The 18,823-nt window shown below is 36.3% G+C and overlaps 1 protein-coding gene across 1 annotated transcript in view; it reads right to left on the reverse strand.

The window, feature by feature from the left end:
- Positions 1–18,823, reverse strand: part of SLC25A21 (solute carrier family 25 member 21) — a 230,130-nt gene continuing 211,307 nt past the window's right edge. The window contains exons 5-10 of the mRNA XM_088529271.1: positions 16,866–16,925; positions 15,769–15,876; positions 12,833–12,997; positions 3,681–3,862; positions 2,810–2,862; positions 1–152 (exon numbers count right to left, since the gene is read on the reverse strand). Coding sequence (XP_088385397.1) covers positions 73–152; positions 2,810–2,862; positions 3,681–3,862; positions 12,833–12,997; positions 15,769–15,876; positions 16,866–16,925 — 648 coding nt within the window. The 3' untranslated portion in view covers positions 1–72. The remainder of the gene's footprint in view (positions 153–2,809; positions 2,863–3,680; positions 3,863–12,832; positions 12,998–15,768; positions 15,877–16,865; positions 16,926–18,823) is intronic.

Consider the following 18,823-nt stretch of genomic DNA (forward strand, 5'->3'; position numbering starts at 1 on the left):
GAAAGGATAAGAATCATTTTTCCTTTATTAAAGTGTATTTTTGAATGCATATGACTTTAAGGAGTATGTCTTTCAGAAGGATTTTTTGTGATCAAATGTTTCCTGAAGCCACGTATAAACGTATTCATAAACCAAAAGCATCACCGCACCACCTAGAAAAAAAATATTATTTTATTACATACAATATTCAATACTTTCAAGATTTTGCATAGTGTTTACAGTATTTAATCTAAAATGGAATATGGTAAAGCCTTATTTTCAAACACTTAATTCCACTAATTCATTAAAAATTAATTATTTTTTTAAACCATACATATTTTATTTAATATTAGACCATAAGTTAATTAAAAAAGCTTGCAGATAAACCACCGTCAGTGTATTTATGATATTTTTCTTATCATTTTGCAATATTAAATTTGCTTGTTCTTTTACAAACAAAACTTTTCACCTGTGAATATCTGTATATATATGTATGTTTGGTTAAGAGTTAGATTTGGTCATGAAAGAGCAACTTCTCCGATGGAATGAGAAAAATTCATCACCTGGGTGATGAAAATACTTCCAGGTAAGAGTCAAGAAACATTTTCAACTCTTAAGTTAAATGTTGTCATATCTAAATTATAAAGTTGCAGTATTGGAATGAGTATAATTTTGTGACTGTATCTAGCTATGAATCCACAAGGAAAGTTTTGATTCGATGGAATAACATTAGTTTAGCTGCTAGAACAGAAAATGGAATAAAATCCTAGCTGGAATGCAATAAAAGATCTCTGTTCTGTGTGAAACAGAAGAAAAGCCCTTCCACAACTGGGCACAATTTGTTACAGCATGAGCTAAAGAAGGGAGATTTTTGGAAGGTGTCTGTATAACTAAATATAGCAAGAGGCTTCTGGGTGGAGAAAGTGGTAAGACAGTCAGATGCCAGGGTGCAGGCACAGAAGTGTGGTGTAATAATGTGCCATTTGTGAGTGCTGGCTCTGGGGCACAAATATTTCTCCTCTCCTCTCCTCTCCTCTCCTCTCCTCTCCTCTCCTCTCCTCTCCTCTCCTCTCCTCTCCTCTCCTCTCCTTTCCCTTTCCCTTTCCCTTTCCCTTTCCCTTTCCCTTTCCCTTTCCCTTTCCCTTTCCCTTTCCCTTTCCCTTTCCCTTTCCTTTTGGCTCAGGTAGCTGGTCAGAGTGTGGCAACTCTAAAAAACAAGTCTTCTGCTTAACTGGGATGACCTTTCTATGTAGCTGGGATAGGTACAGCTGGCCAGGCATACCATACGAGTTTTCCCTTTATTTATCCTAATGAGCCACGATCAGGCTTGAAATCCTCTATGAACAGCAACTGGCAGATAGACAGACAGAGCAAGAGTCTGCAAAAGGCTGTGACCAACAAACCAGTCATAGGCACAAAGTCTAGAAGATGCAACCTGAAGTCAAATCAAGGCTGACATCCAGTTTTCATCCTGTGTCATCTGTTTGTGTATTTATCTTCCCTAAAGCAAACACATCTTGGAAGAAGGAATTACCTTTACAGTCCAAGTAATGATTGCTTTGTTGTTTCACTGGAAAGCCAAATCTACATATTAGTCAAAGGGACTACAAAAGTATTTAAAGTCAAGCACATACTTAGCTGATATGTTGGATCTATGCCAGAATGTACAGTGACTTGTTGGAAAGTTTTATTCCAAAATCAGCTCTGCTAACAGGCACTAAGGAAGTGGAGGCCTGCCTTCTATATGTCCTGTACGTGATACAGTACCCTTGAAGTATGGGGAAAAAAGCTCTTCGATTCCAGAGGCATGCTCAGCTACCTTTTATCCTCTCCCCGCCGCCTTCCTTTACTCTGCTCAAAAAACAGGCAGAGCCTTGCACTTAGCCAGAGGGACTGGAAATGCAAACATCTACAGGCGAACCCGATGCCTCCTTTATACCTGCTTGCTTTTAACCATGTGTGTTCTTGCCTATTAAACCATCCTGCACAATGGAAATATAGCTTCATGGGAGTGGGATACTTTTCAAATTGGGGCTCCTGCTCTTTTCAACACAGGCTGCCTCTGTGGGCTGGCAAAATCTAAGGGCTCAGTGCTTTGCTTTCATGATTAATCAAAACCAGTCTGAGAAAAAAAGCCTGGAAGCCTGAGAAGATACAGCTTTCAACCATTCTGTTCCTGCATTTGAAGCAACAGCTATTGAATAGGGGTCAATCAACAAACCTAATTTCAAGCCAAAATTGTTGTCTTTGTCTTCTAGTACCACAGAATTATCTTCTCAGCTCATACTATCAGACTTTTAGGTGTTTTTTACAGTCTGCAAAGGGCACAGAAAAAAGAAACTACCTAGAACTTGATATCCTTGGGCTGCACCTTGACTAGATGAGAACATTTATACTGGAGACACTATAACCTTCACTATAGGGTGACTTTGGTACAGAGCAGCCCTAGAGAAGCCAAAAAATCACTTTGGAGGGAATAGGGCAGGCTTTAAGAATCACTTTCAAAGACTTACCGTCCTGCGGTTTACAGTTCTGCCATTTGCACACCTTGGCTTGCTCAAGACTAATTGCACAAACTACAACTTATTTGACTCTACAATCATTCAATGTTTATCTGCAAATTATATTTTTTTCTTTAGATGAACATTTAGCCAAATCCATCCATAATATTATTACTTGATATTATCACCAAGGGAACCATTCAAAGATAAAAGAAATTTTGATGATTTGGGTACAGTGTTACAAGTATCACTATACCTTTCACGAAATTAGAAAACAAGAAGAGAAAGCAAAAATAAAAGCGTTATAGAAATGACAGAAGAAAAATTACCTGGGCCAAGCCTCATGATCTTGGGAACTAAGCCTTTGTACAGAGCCAGAAATCTGTAGCGAAGGAAAACAAACAAAACATTTCAAACAATATTCTTGCTCTAGGAGCAGAATGGAATTTTAGCATGTGTTTATTAAAATGCTGGCAGAGCACTTAGAAGCAATTATTTGAAATTACACATGTTCGATAGCAGGCAGTATCTGGATTTTAACATTTTACAGAGGCAGATCAGACAAGGAGAAAAAGTTAATCAATGTTCAGTCACAAAAGCTATGCTGCAAGCCCAGCCAATCAGAAATATGACTTTAATCAGTGAGATGGTTTTACTTTCAAGACAAGTCTGTTAACAATAGCTGTGTGCATGGACAAAATGACTGCCATAATTGAATATCAAACCTACAATTCAGTCCTCACTTGAGAAATTCTTTATGAAGTTGGAAAAAGTTATTGCCACAAAGACCTGTCCCCAATATAATTATTTCAGCAATCTCATTAAAGGTACAGACCTTTGCAAAATTACAAGTAGAAATAGGGAATTATCCTGTTTTCTATTGTTACTTTCCTTTTACAGTATGATGAGCTGATTTTAATGTTACCAAAATAGAAAAAAAAATGTTATGCATGAATTCAACTTTTATTTGTGGAACACAAATTTTGACAACCCAATAATCATCTTGCAAGTCTTTTGTAACAATTCACATGAAGGAGAAAGATGTTTCCTTGTAATTTTAAAATACGTTGCTCTTTTGCACCCATGAATTCAGGGTGGCTTAATGGTCCTCATCAAATCTGAAATATAACAACATGGCTTTATGGACCCATGTGAACTAAAACAGAGGTCTGGATATTTATTAAAATAAGAATGTTTTACCCTTCTTCTTTATAGACTGTTGCCATAGTTTTAAGACAGGTTCTGTACTTGATCTCTCCAGGAACTGGCTGTGGTCCTTGAATTCTACTTTTTGCAACATCAAAAGGAATGTTAATAATTGAGGCTATTGTTCCTGAGACCAACCCAATTCCAAATTTCCTCAAAAACTCCAAATTCGGATCCTGCAAAGAGAGAAAGAAAGAAAGAATAAAATGGGAAACGGAAGGACCTATGCAGGTTAAACACTATAAAGTAATATGCATTTAATCAGAAAACTCACACAACACAACACAGTGATGTTATTCTAGCGGAACACATTAGGATTTCCTACGCTGGAACTTGTTTTCTTGACAATCCTATTGGCTGTGTTTTTACACATGGTCTAAATTGCTGAAGTACACATTTCCTCACACAGGATTTATAAACACAGTTCATAAAGAAAGACTGGTATGGCATATGGGGATGATTTGTATAATTGGGCTTCACAATGTACTTAGTATTACTGTATCAAAACAGGAGAAATCCAAGCACACTATTAGCTAATTGGCCAGAATATTTTACAAATGACAGCAACTTCCACCATGAAGCCTACTAAAATGCTCATTTGTGTGTTGGACCCCCAAATGCTAAATTAAATAAAGGCTAATCTCAGTCTGCTGCCATTCCCCTCCAGGTTTTTTACATTTATTTTCACATGTAGCTGATCCACTGTACTAAGAAGTGCTAGCTTCCTGTTATTAACAATCCAGCTTGGTGCAACTGCAAAAGAGCCTTCCCCGTCCTGCGCATTATAAACCTCGGTAACTGACTCCGCTAATTGCCTGAAGAATTTACAACAGATTGTTCCTGCACCCAGCAACATGTTCGTAGCAAAAGTTAGAAGCAGGTTAGAAGTGCATCTAAAAACCTTTTTGCTCATTCATAGTTCACACCCCAAATGAGTTTTATTTGATCTTTTAGAAAGACTTCCTATCTTGGTGATAGCAAAGAATTTAGAATTTTTCCAGGGGTGAGAGTCTCTTAAGGCAAGTCTAATCCTATTTCTATGAATAGTGGAAATCACAGTGAAATCTATCCTGATGCATTTTCTACTAACACAACTTTTTTGCTGTCACTCTTCAGCAGTAATGATGCTTCACTGCTTCATAAAACACTGTGTATATAAATTCCTTTGTTCATGAAGACACTCTACAGAAAATCAGCAGTAAAATAATAGATGATGTTGCCATGTCATAACTTCAGCACGATATTAAAATTAAATTATATTGGAATGCATTCTTTCTTTTTAAAATTTGTACATTTGTGACTGAAAATAGTAACAATTAAGACATTTTCCTTCCCAGGCTAGCAACAAGGAACATTAGTTAAAACTTCCATCATATTCATTGGATAAAGTCCACACAGATGTTTGGAGAGAAATGTTAAACTCAACAGAGCCTATTATTACTTGCAGAAAAACTCAACACCTTGACTTCACAAAACAGGAAATATACTAAGATAATCCCTTTTAAAAATTAGAATAGTTTGTGATATATCAAGCATTGTACAACTTTTTAGTAGAATGCTTAACAGAAAATTACTGTTCATACTGTATAGAGTGACAGTTACTGAAGTGGACATAAAATGATTTAAAAAAATCTGCTGTGCAGTCATTTTTTTGTGGTATCCAGAAGGAAAAAAAAAAAAAAATCCCTTTTGAAGTTTGAGAGGCAGTCGGAAGGCAGTCCCTTTCCAGCATGGAACCTCCTTCCAGGCAGCAGGCAGGGGAATAAACCCACACCTGAGAACTAATCACGTTCACAGATTTTGTTAACCTTGTCAAACCAGGCTGCAGCGAAGAGGCCATCACTGCGCTATTAGTTTTCTGTAGTAGACAAAGGTCTGCAATATCTTTGCTACGCTTCGGAGCAAGGATACTTTTTGTACAGCACCAAGCCCGGTGGGCTGCCTGCTGGGCTATGCAGTATTCATCAAGCAAAAATACTTGTATGTTAAGTATCAAATTGCAGGCCCTGCTGCTTTTGACAAATCCCTTATCTTTGAATGACACAACATTTTCATATTTTAGGGCATTTCCAGTGCCAGGGTTGCCTGTTTTGTGATTGCTAGCACTGCAGAGTATATCGTTGAGAGGAGTGTTGAATCAAGTGAAAGTCTGTTGAAATATGACACTGCACAACACAGTTAAGGGAAATTAAAACAAATTGCTTTATTTCTAATCCATTTTTTGTGACACAGAAAATGTTGAAAGACAGCACTTCGCTCATGCGCAAAACTGGATCCTAACAAAATGTACTGTAGTATACAGTAGTTTTGCTATATAGCTTGAGTTTTTATTACTTATTTCAAGAGAAAGGACTCTTATGGCATTCATCCCTGTAATATCTGGGTCATTTAATGCACATAGATTACAAATAAATTTCGTTGTTAAAATTAATTAAAATGTTCTCACGGAGATTAGTGACTTTTTACTCTGACATTGTCTCTAAGCATAAAACAGAGATTTCTAAATACCATGTATGCCTCTGTCTACAAAGCTTATAGCCACAAGCTCACTGGGAGTCTCTCATGCGGGTGCAAGCTGTTATGAAGCAATGTCTGTCTTTTTGCCCTGAAATTCTCTCTTTGGCCCAAGCCAGAATACTCCTAGCTAGGTAAGAGCCAGTGAAAGGAGAGATGACGGTACTCTGTTCCTCTAGTGCTGATGGTGTAACTGGCTAGCTGAGGCAGCTACCACCATGTCCTTGTCACCAACTCTGCAGCACAAAGTCCTCTACCTGAACAGAATATGCTCCATATTTAGTATCTTGGAAAAAAGAGTTCTCTGCAAGTTCCTTTTGCTTTCACAACTGGCAGAACTGGAGGAGGGACACACATGAATTCTGCATTCAGGGAAAGGTGTTTTTCTGCAGCGTGAGCAGAACATGAAGCAGAGCAGAAGCAGGATAACAGACGGTGACACTCTGCGGTACGGTACACTACAAGGGAGTGAAATAGCAGTTTGCTTATTCACAATGGAACGATTTTTCTTTGGTTGGACAACAATGCCTGATCCCTTCAACTTTTTAGCACACCCTTCACAGTCACATTTCCTGCACAGCTGAGTCTCTGTCCTGTGAGCACCAGAAGTCATTAAAAATGGCTATTCTGTGCCATTAAAGTCATTTCTATGCATGCCTTGTTGATTTCATTACTTTGGGAGAGAAATGTTGAGATGTTATAGTTTCTCTTTTTATACCTCATATTATAATATTTCTAAATAAGTGAGTACTATAAGTTCTTCTTAAATCATCTGTTGCCTAGTTTCTTCGTAATATTCTTCATTAATTTCTTCTTTCATAATTCCTACCAAAAGCAAATTCTAGCCCTAAATCTGGCACATACATGCTCACATACGGAACTGTCACTGAAGATATTTTAATTCATCGGTTGTCCAGAAATGGACAATTCACATTGCCAACCTGCATGTAAATAGTAGTCAGAAACCTGAAGAGCAAAGATTCTCTACTTATTTTTCTACTTGTCTACTTATTTTTCCCTCGTCATCTTACTGACACACCCTATTCATCATGAATAGATGTTGCATAATGTGGCTCACAAAAACACATATTTAACTCTGTATTTAAGGAAAAAAATCAATGAAAATCAAAAGATCAATAAATATTTCTTTATCTAACCATAACTGTCTTTAAAGCTTTGCTTCAATTTCCAGATATTTGTCTTGAGATCTTTTCACTTTATTTATTTATTTATTTTTGTAGAGAGAGTTATTGACAGTAGACAGCTTATGAAAAAACATACTTTGTAAACACATTTTAATACTTCCCCTCAGCTTGTATATGTTTGCCATAAAAATAATTCTTACTATGTAAGGAGAATGTCAATTCATGACAATTTGCAGGAATGATAAATAATAAGAACTGAATAATACTTGAAGACTACTATTTGTAAAGTAGCGTACAGGAATTAGCCCCAAGTAAGCCCTTACTTTGAGAAGAATATTTGCATCAAGTTTCTTAGACTCCTTTGAAAAAGTTAGCCATAATATTAGTTTTATAGATGAGTTACATTTGGCACCGAAGGTTAAAGTGATTTGAAATGACTGCTAAATTTAAACGCATTTACTCAAGGTCACTTAAAGGGTGAGAGAAGCCAGGAATAGAACTGAGAGGTTTGCACCATATGTGGCACATTCCATCCCTCTCTGTATAACAAGGAAGGCTTTGGTTTGGTCAACTTTGTGGTTCTGCCTGGTATACCTAGCAATTTTTGGATGGAAGGGGAAAAAGGCATGGAATAAGGAGTAGTGTCACTCCCCAGCCTTTGTGGCTGAATTGAGGTATAATAGCACAGGAATTCCTATGGCAAACTAAGTAGTGCCAGAAAACCTGACCTGGCATTACACATTGACTATAATCAAGTGTTTGGCAGCAAAACAGGCTATTTCAGGAAATGTTTTATCGAGCCTGATAATTGTCTTTAACCACTAAAAGGAGCTTCCTATGGCAATGGACTGTGAAGAAAGGAGCTAGTGGATCTGAAGAAGGGGAACTTGCAAGACAGAGGAGAAAAGATATCTTCATACAGAAGAAAGGTGGGAGATAGCTCAGAGAGGAAACAAGGAAGAGATGAAAAGCTAGAATAAGTTGCTTTAAACAGACCCAGACCTGGAATCCTGGTCTGGGTTTCCTTAATGAGGACAGCTGGGAAGAAAAGTTGTTGACTTCTGCTCTTTGAGAGGCAGAGACTGTCATAAATATGATCAAGTGATTTGGAGGTCAGTAAGAGCGAAAAAGAAAAGGTGAATGTCTCATCACTGTCATGATAACTTGTGCTTTGATTCTTTGAGAGAACAGTCAATTTTTTTATTGTGACCTAATAATGATTAAATCATAGCTTTATTAACAGTTTTTTACTTTTATCCACTCTAAAGTACATTTCATTCATTTACATAGTAAAATCCTTACTGTAAACTGCAGCTTGCAGTCTGATGAGCACAATTTTGCTCTGACCTTTGTCAAGATAACAGTCATGAGTATACTGATAGCCAGGAAAGACATTACACAATGCATTGTCACAGCTGCACTTCACTTGAACTGAACACTTTTTTTCTCACTGGTATTATCTCAGAATGCTCCTTGAATGCAATTTCATTGCAGCAGATACTTCTTTAAGTATTTTAAATCCACCTGTCAAAAGTCTAACAGCATAATAAGAAGAATGGCAGCTGCTTGGATAAATGTCCTGGAGGATCTCTAGCATAACATCTGCTCCTAAGGGCTATCTGCTCCTGTAGGGTTACATTTTCACATATCTTGCTGTCTTCTCAGTGACTTCTTTTTCCCATAATGCAATTTCTTGTTAACACTTTTCATCGTACTCCAGATTTTCATTAGTATTATTATCCACTTCTTATTCTTTTGTTATACTCTTTTGGAGCCTTAGGGCAAGACTAGGATTCTTCTTCATTAGTGTCAAACAAGCATCTGCACCAAAGAGCTTTTGGAGTTAAGTAGAAAAATAAGAGACAACAAAATTGTAGTCACAGAATACAATAAATACAGAATTCTACAGATTCAGTCAGTATAGTCAGTAACAGACATAGCAGATCTAAACAGTTTCAGATAGAAACTCTTCTGCTAAACAGAAGTAACTGAGGAAGCTGTATGAAAATATTGCAGGAAAGGAGTAGGTGAGATAAAAACAGATTCTCCCTTCTATTTTACACCTTTGGGTGAAATCTTTAAACGCTACAGGCTATAGTTGCAATAGTCCACAGGACACCTCAGATTGGAGAGTGTTGACACCAGTGGGAGATTGTAACATTGCAGTAGATAAGCGTTGCCATCTTTTTGTAGTTCACAAATCATCCTGGATTGCAGCTCTGAGCTTATTCTCTTTCCCACCCTGCTGCACTTTTCTACTACATCATCTTGCTTTATTGCTTCTTTCAACTCTGTTGCACTGCATGTCTCTTGCACTATGTGTTTCTATATATAAATCCTATATTGTTGTGGATCTAAAAACAAAAAATAAAAGCTTGCCTTCTATCATATTTATTTCCCAAGATGAATAGCCAATTTTGGTTTCCCATTCCTTCTTTGCCTGGAAATATTAGGGCCCTTTCTCCGACAATAACAACATGCTGGTCGATTCCCACCACTCAATCAATGTAGCAACCCTGCTAACAGGTGGCACATCTGCAGCAGCTGGGGCTGCGTCTGACTTGAAATGAGTTTTGCAGTTGAACATGTTTCAAAGGGGGTTTTCAACACAGTATGGAAATCTCATATTGTTGAGGAATATGGCAGCCACTTGGAGGTAGTAGTGAGCAGAGGTTTTAATGAAACCAACTTTTACCATCAAACCTAACCACGATAAAAAGTAGAAAAGTGAGAGCTGCTGGAAGCCTATGAAATGTGCTATAAAAGCGTGTGCTATAAAACTGAGACGATATACATTTTCAGACTAATTTGATTGCTCGTGCAGATGCATAGCTGTTAATGCTCCATGGTTGATACATTAGTGGCAATTGAAAAGAGCCCGGCTTACTCTGTTTTCAGTAAACAGAGCATGATGTTGGCTGTTAATGTTCTCTTTATCAGAACAGACTGAACATATGAAAAATTATTCATTAAGAACATTTACAACCCACACGTCATTTATATCATTTGACCACTCAACATAAAAGGTTTATTGTTTTTGGCAAAATAAGCTGCAAACATCCTTAATTGGGATGCAAATTTAATGCACAGTTTAGCACTGTTGACAGCTCTAAGGCTCGTATGGACATTTCCATACATTTTTCCACTTACGCTACAGATGGTGAACAGCAGATATATAATCAAGAGCCAAAATAATTTCAGAAGTGTAGTATTCTTATTTCACAATTTTTATATGCTTGTCAATATTGCAAGACTGACTTTAAATTTTTCTTCTCTGGAGAAGTATACAAAATGAACAAATTAGCTTTCTTAATGAAACCAAATATGTGACAAAACTTGGAAAGTTACAGTTATGTCTAACTGAAAAATAGCTTCAATCAAAATCATGGTACAGGCTTGATAACTCTTAGACTCTTAACACTTGCCCACTGACAAAAAAGATTTAAGTCACAGATCACAAAGTATTATTGAGTACTTCTATTTTCCGGTCACTGAAGTTCAGCACATGTAAATATCTGAGACATACTGCTGGCTAGCACAGAACACATGAGGTCTGGTCTATACCCTGCTGAAATCACGGCACAGAACACATGAGGTCTGGTCTGTACCCTACTGAACTCACGGCAAGATTGGCTATATCTCTACAGGCAGAACTATCTGCAGGACTGAAGCTAGATCGCGTACATTGTCCTGGGCCTTTGCTATTAAATGCTATAACCATGCAAAACAGAGAGGCTACGTGAAATCTGCCAACCAGGAACGATTCCTTATCTGCGCTATCTCCTAAGCCATATCTAGGAGCTGTGTGCGAGCTGGCCTGGGCCAAGCTGTGTTGCCAGGGAACACGTAACAGCACAGCTGACTACGTTTCCGTGATGTTCAGTTTGCTAGCATAGGTGTAGCCACTGCAGTCCAGCACAGTGCAAACCTCCTCACTTACTGCAGCTAATGCAGACCAATCCTACTTGACTACACTGTCCTTGGCTTTGATAGGAAGTGCTTGGTGGCCAGCCAGCCTGAATGACACCGCTGAAGTGATTTCCCTTTCATTTTCTATATGTATCTAAAAATAATAAAATGCTCATTTCTCTCAGATCATAGAGCTCTGAATCTTCCTAATCACACAAAATCTCTTTTTTCTTTTTTTTCTTTTTTTTTTTTTTTTTGCTATCCAAAAGGCTAAAAAAGCATTCTTCTGCCAGATATTAATGCTATGTTTTGATTAATATACAGGAATACTTTGGGATTTCTTTTGAAGATGCATGAATGCTCTTTGTGCATGCATATGCTTACCTACATATGATTCTGAACTCTCTGGGTAATTATAAATATATTTTTCATCTTTCGGTCAACATAAATGTGTTTACTTCTTAGTATTAAGCACTGCTCGTGTCTGGAGTTTTCAGAATGTGTGATTAAAGTATATCATGAAAATATGCTTAAATACACTAGAATAAACTTGTAGAAACTTGCAGGTTAGTTGCACTTGAACAATTCAATTTATTGTAACAATCTGCAAATAAGAAGTGGAGATTTTCTTCATTTATACAACGTTGCCAACAAAAATACCACACTACTTAGAACTGCAGAGAAAAAAAAAGGTGTTGCTGCATCTGGGAATAGAAAGCGATCCCTTTTGATGTAAACTGCAGCTTCTTATATGGATATAACTATACATTACACCTGTGAATGTTTAACTGTCATCATTTAAAAATCACATTAGTGAAAACACAGTTCAGTAAGTAACGTACTGCAGTCATTACTAAACGATTAGGCTGTTGCTCACACAATCATTTAGAAAGTTGCCAATATTATCATGTTTTCATTAGTAAAATTTCCTTTTGCTATATAGAGGAATGTGAGTCTATCTGAATATAATTGTTTCATGTGGCGTTACAGCTATAAAGATTCTTTCTTTCAACTTACTCCTAAGCATACTACATAAGGTCCTGCATCTGGCCTGCTCCCTATGGGTAAATCCACCATGTCATCCTTAAATACTAGCTGGATCTCCCTTTTGAGTAAATAGGCCCAGGACATGGCCAGAATACCCAATCTCCTGCAAGTCTGCTATCTCATCAGACTGCTGTCTTTGTGAGTAGTGAAAGATGTTCAAAAAAACACTATTTTTTTGCTCTTCTGAGACAGCTTACCATAGAAAAAAAATACACACATAACTAGTATAAGTGTTGACATACCTGCACCATGATTATTGACTTTTATAATGCTACAGTGCATATTCATATAAATGAGAATTCAAATATGACTTCTTTATTTATAGCCAGCTTTGATTAAAAAGCAGGTATTACAAATTCTTGTATTGCTACACAAATCTTACCAATAAAACGTTATACACATACAAAACAGAAAGCTAGGTCAGTCACTGTTTTTTACTAAAAAACACAACTTTGCACAGGAAGATACATGGTTGAATTAATTAAGTTGGCAAATCTCTCATCTTTTTGTTATACAATAGGAAGAACTTACTTTATTGACTGGAAGAATATTTTTCACATTGAAGTAGAATCCAAAGTAAACCATATTAAAAACTCCATGGCGGCCCAGTGTTGCAGTGAGACCTTTGTTGAGTCCCTGGAACCCCAGACCATCAGTTTTAATAATCTGCCGAGCTTGAACAAAGCTGGATGGTTGCTGCACATGTTCAACAAAATAATAAGAAGAAAAGAAAATACAAAAGGAAAACAGAAACCATAGCCTGTTGACTATCACCATGTTGCCAATTCTTGTCATTTTAACTTTAGTCTCACAATATTTGTTATTTTCCCTAAAAATTCCAGGTGGGTTCCTGTGACATGTATGAATCACAATTTTTATTATAAAAAGATTATTTTTCTGATTGCAGAAGAAAGTTGAAAGCATGATATAAAAGTACTCTAAGAGATAATGAGTCTCTAAAGAATAAGATTTAAACTCATTATTTAAAAATTTTGGTTAGATTTTATAAAACAACTTGTGGCCTTAAATGTATGAATCTGGCAATATTGTCTTCATTATTTATTATGCTGTTAATAAGAAACATTTACACAATTATAGACCATTTAAGCTGCACAATAAGACAATAAAAACAGTTTCTATATTAGAACCAATGACACTGAAATGTGTATTGTGGAGAAGGAATGGAAGAACCAAACTGGAATAGGAAAATTTTGAGCCATTAGGGCAGTCCTTGTGGGACAAAACTTGGAGCAGCCAGGGAGGCCATACATGTTTCTTTTGAAGATATGTTTGTCCAAGGCAGTTTCCAGATTCAATGTTAGAAAATTACATATAGTTTCTAGGAATCCACATGGCTCCTGTGAGTCTTCAGTGACACCTGGTATGCCTTCTGATGCGACCCCTCTAACATTTTAGAACTCTTTTTATCAGAATTATAGAAAAAATCCTTTTGAAAAGTTTGTTGGCTTGAATTTGATTTTCTCCAAAGCATAAAACCAGCTATGGGCAACCAAATATTTAATTAGAAAGGCAAAACATGACTTTCTCTAAGATGTTCAAACATGAAAATATAGAATAATTTTGACTACAACACAGTGAATACTGCTAATTTCAATACACTTATTTGTTTAATGAGTTTCCATTTCAAAATATCACTGTGGAGATCAACAGCATCAGCCAAATGATCCCTATTATATCTGACACAGCATATGGCTGCTTATTTAGGTGACTGACAAGTTTACTCTTTAATACAAGTTTTTTTTTTTTTTTTTTTTTCGTATATAGTAACTAGTATGGACCTGTTCATGCTCTGCATATATTTTACTATAATTTAATTTTGTAAAGTACTCCCAGGGATTCAAAGTTGCTTAGTGAGATGAAAATCTATTCAAAAATGTAGACATCCAACATGAAATTTGGTCCTGTTGCTAGGAATAATATCCTTTCTCATGAAATGAAATCTTCTAAAAGAAGATTAGATACATCAAGAAAAACTAATGGTCGCAAATAAAGTGATTGAAACTGCACATGGAAACTTTCAAGAAGAAGGTAGGCATCAGTCTTATCCTGAACACAAAATTACTAACTACTGAGAAGTCCAAGCCTGACAGTTGCTGAATGGCTGAGATGGGATTCACCAGTTGAAATGCAGATGTCTGCAGTGTCTACCTCTGCTCCTGACCTACTCATCAAGACTCCTTTTCATTCACCAAAATAGAGACATCCTAGAAAATTCACCTCATCCAAAGTAGGCATGTAAAATGTTGTTTGATCCTGCCCTATAAAGCTTACTTTTCTGCACTGATGATGGACAAACGTTAGGATGACTAACTCTGATAGGAGAATTTATTGTGTAAACATATGAAGAGGAATTCACTTTGCCAGCTATTGCCTTATACTCAGGAGAGGCCTAGTCAGTGGAATGTGAAGTCAGGTTCCTCTCACCCTCACACATGTGTAGACACATGTATTTATTTAGTTAATCACACCTCTAACGTTAGGTGAGACGATTTTTATCATTGCAGGTCTATCTGTAGCCAGTGAGCTTTCTCTAGGGGGTGAAGTTGGCTAGGTTGTGAAATATGAAAGGAAGAAAAAGAGAAACAAACAACAGGGTGGTGGGGCTGCTAGGAGTTTCTTTTAATAAAAAAAATCACTGCAGTATTTTCACTCAGAGTGATCCACATTACAAACGTGCCGATATGTGATTTATAGTGGGCTTCCTCTTTAAAATTATCAACCCTAGAAAGATGATCTGGTACCACAGAACAATTCCACTGTCACCAGGGTGTCTGTGTGTTTGTTTTGGGGGTGTGCTGGAGTCTGGGTGTGGGTGTATGTGCTCATGCTCTTCCTTGTTCCTTTAAACAAGATATATTTATTATTTCAATACAACAGTCAAAGAAATATGTGAATTGCATTAGGTTTCATCATATAGTGTGAAAGCTACACAACAGGTAAGTACATACTTCACTTAACCTTTTAGAAAAACAATGCATGGTAGTGAAGTGAGTGCACCATTGCTTTGCACTGTATAATAATGTGCTTCTCCCAGTAGGCTTATGTTTACAGAGGATAGAATGCTTTAAATAAAACTAGGGACCAGGTTATATACAAGAAAAGAAGAATCACTCCTGGTGCATGAAGGCTTGATAGGCCTGTCTTTATGCTTAAAGGTCCAGTCTGTATGTGGCTGTGAGGTGACCACTGAAGGAAGGTGCACTTTGGGCACAGAGTATCTCAGTGGAGATGCTGACACAGCTCGCAGAACAGTATGGCCACATATCTCCTCTGAAAATGTTGTCTACTGCATTTTTTTTCTCTTTCTCTATCCCTGTTAAGCTTGTGGGAAAATCATCTGAGCCATATAGCCCATTAAAATACAGAAATGTTGGTCTAAAAATGAAATCAGAAGTGTCTTAGAGCTAATCAAGCAAAACAGAAGAAGAAGGAAGCAGTTCTCATACCTCTGTGAAGGCACTTCGATTTGCCTGTAAGCTAACCTTTACTACTTCAAAAGGGTTAACCACAACTGCTTCTGTTAATCCAGATCCCAAGCCAGCAACTGCAAATGCCTAGAAAAGTTAAATCAATCAACATTGAAAAGGTAAGTTTTCATGAGCACTTGTAGTAAAATGCCCCATACATCATATTATGAAACTAAATGATACAATGAAACCAGAGGGATTACAGTAGTGCAGCAGTATTCTATTACTAAGCAGCTTTAGGCCTTGCTTAGATGCTGACAGTTCATCAAGAAAAAATTACAATAGCCAAAAACCACATGCCAAAATTTTAAAATGAAATGTCATAGTGCTATCAAAAATACTTTTTTTCATCTAGAAGGCAAACTGGGACTGATTTAGGATGAAACACGGCAAAAACACTCTCACATTATCTTTGGGTAGAGTCTGAATAGATAGCTTAAAATATAATAGCTTAAAAATGCAAAAAAGAACTGAGGGTTAAATATACAGTACTAACATATAACTTATAAAAAATAAGAGAAATGTAAGAAATTTTCAAATTGCAATGTATGCCAGTAAAATGCACAACTCGAATAAAAGTCCCTCTAAGAAAATACCAATCCTGAAAAGATGTATATGGTAATGAGTGGTGTACATGGAAACACCATCATTCTCTGCTATGATTAATTAACTCTGCCCAGAAACTGATGGCATATTACAACAAATGATTTAACTCTATTTACTTAAAAACTGATGGCACTTTACAGCAAGAGGAATGGAGAAACTCACTGCACATTTCTATGTCAGGTATCTTAATAATAATTCACTACTTTGGTATAACATTTAACATGGATAGTCACAGTCACAGACAAATGTTATGTCACTACAGTAAAATATTATTAAGATATCTGACATAGAAATTAATGTAAATATCATTTAGTTACAAAATGATCTTATCGGTGTTTTCAGGAACAAGTCTGTTCTGCAAAATCGTGATTTGGTTGAACTGATCCATTTAGCTTTAGCTTCTTTGACAGAGGGAAGAGATGGAAAGGATCATATTAAATTAGAACAAGAAGTTTAGGATGTGTACTTACCAGCCCTGGTGGTAATGATGCATATCCTAGTAGTTTTTTGTATTGTTCAAAGGTGAAAAACTGTAAATAAAAGTTACACTTTAATTATATGGAAAAAAATATTGTGAGTTAATCATGCAGATTAGTAACAACAAAGCACAATGCAGTTTTGTTACCTTGTATCCTGTGTAGCCATGTGCAGTTGTGCAAAGTAAGCACGAGCCACTTCTATTTCATGTGCTCTGTAGCAGTGTTAGATGTGGATTAACACAGAATTAGGTTCAGAATGGATTTTATTAGTACATCATGTATGATACAAGCACAAAAGGAGTTACAATATTGTTTTATGTAAGAGTTCATTTACAATATATAGTTTATATTTTTGATTTGTTAAAGTATTATTCATTAATTTATTAAGTATTTTAAGTTTTTTTGAAAGAGGACTGAAGAAGGTTAAACACTTGTTTAGTTTAGCAAAAGACGAGCTACAAGGGGACAAAAACCCAAGAAAGGTAAAGGATATGTAATGTGAAATTAATGGGTATAGACTACTTATAAACAAAAGGTAGCTGGAAATCTTAAGAAGCTTTCTTAAAGCCAAAGGAATTGAGTTATGAAGTAGCCTTCCAACAATCATCATTTAATGGGTGGAAAATTGTAATCACTTGTATAGTAGAATTTGATCAGTTTATGAAGTGATCAATTGATTAAGTTTTTTTTTTATATAAGATATTAAAGAACTGGACTTGCTGACCTACGAGAACTTTCCCACCCTAGCATTTCTCATATAGCAAGTCTCCCCCAAGTCTCATGTTATTCATATTCTACAAATGTGTTGCTGAAGCCACTGAAAAAGCATTTCATTTTGCTGCCACATGAGACTATTATGAGAGAAGTGAAGAAGGACTTCTAGCATGAGGAATGAGGATAGAAGAAAACCTTGTGGGTAATAAAGAAATGATAGGTATCTGTATTCCAGATAAAATCAAGGATATTGAAAATACTAATTATTCCATGTAATCTAATTTGAACCAAGCTGATTCAAACATGGGTGGTGTCCTCTGAAAAGCTGTGCTTTTGGCTTCCACACATGAGTTTCCTTATATATAACACCTTTCCATGCATGTGCTAATGAAACTATCCCGCCACGACAATGGAGGCAGTAGCAACTGATGGCAATAGAGATGTAGGAATATTAAGAAGCATCAAGGAATAGAATTCAATTTTATGTTTCAATCAAGATAAATGCAGGAGAGAAACAGAGGTTAATGACTTAATAGCAACACCACATTTAGAGTAGGAGGAAATGTGTATTAAATTTCCATAATGCAAAATTAATATGTGAAATTCTGAAATCTGAAGGCCTATGGTCAGTGGATATATATTAATTTATTGCCAATACAAACTATCCCATTCTGCATATAAAACCCTAGAAGTTGGGGCCTGTATTTTAACTCTCCTTCAAATAGTATACTGAATGAATGGCAGTCTTGTAAACATGCTGCAAATAAGTTTAAAATTACTGTAATAGCCTGTCAACAACGAAAAAAGATAGCATGTTACTTAAGTTGTGGGTCTGCCTCCATATGTAACTGAAATAATCATGAAATATCCCCCTTCTTATGCAGTGTGTCATAATTTCCAGTGTCAATTTTACTTATAAAAGGTAAAGGAAATATCTGGGAAATTGTCAACTGTAGGAGAGTGAGTTACTCCACTGAACTAAATTGACTTCTTATCGTAATAAAGTTTGCTTTATTCTCTCTCCAACATCTTTCTACTCATTGTTACCCTCCTAACCTTTGATGGAATTTCTGGTATTCCTTAATGTTTTCCATAGTCTCACATATCTGTAAAATGGTTGTAATAAAGGCAGAAATACATTACTTAACATTTTTTTGGTCTTAAAAACTTTACTTTAAAAATCAATAGCTTCCTACAATCATAAATAAAATAACTACTTAATAGTAATCGTGCTT

Source organism: Tinamus guttatus, unplaced genomic scaffold, assembly GCF_059628265.1.
Source record: "Tinamus guttatus ecotype Peru unplaced genomic scaffold, ASM5962826v1 Tinamus_guttatus_pri_ptg000327l, whole genome shotgun sequence".
NCBI classification, from domain to species: domain Eukaryota; kingdom Metazoa; phylum Chordata; class Aves; order Tinamiformes; family Tinamidae; genus Tinamus; species Tinamus guttatus.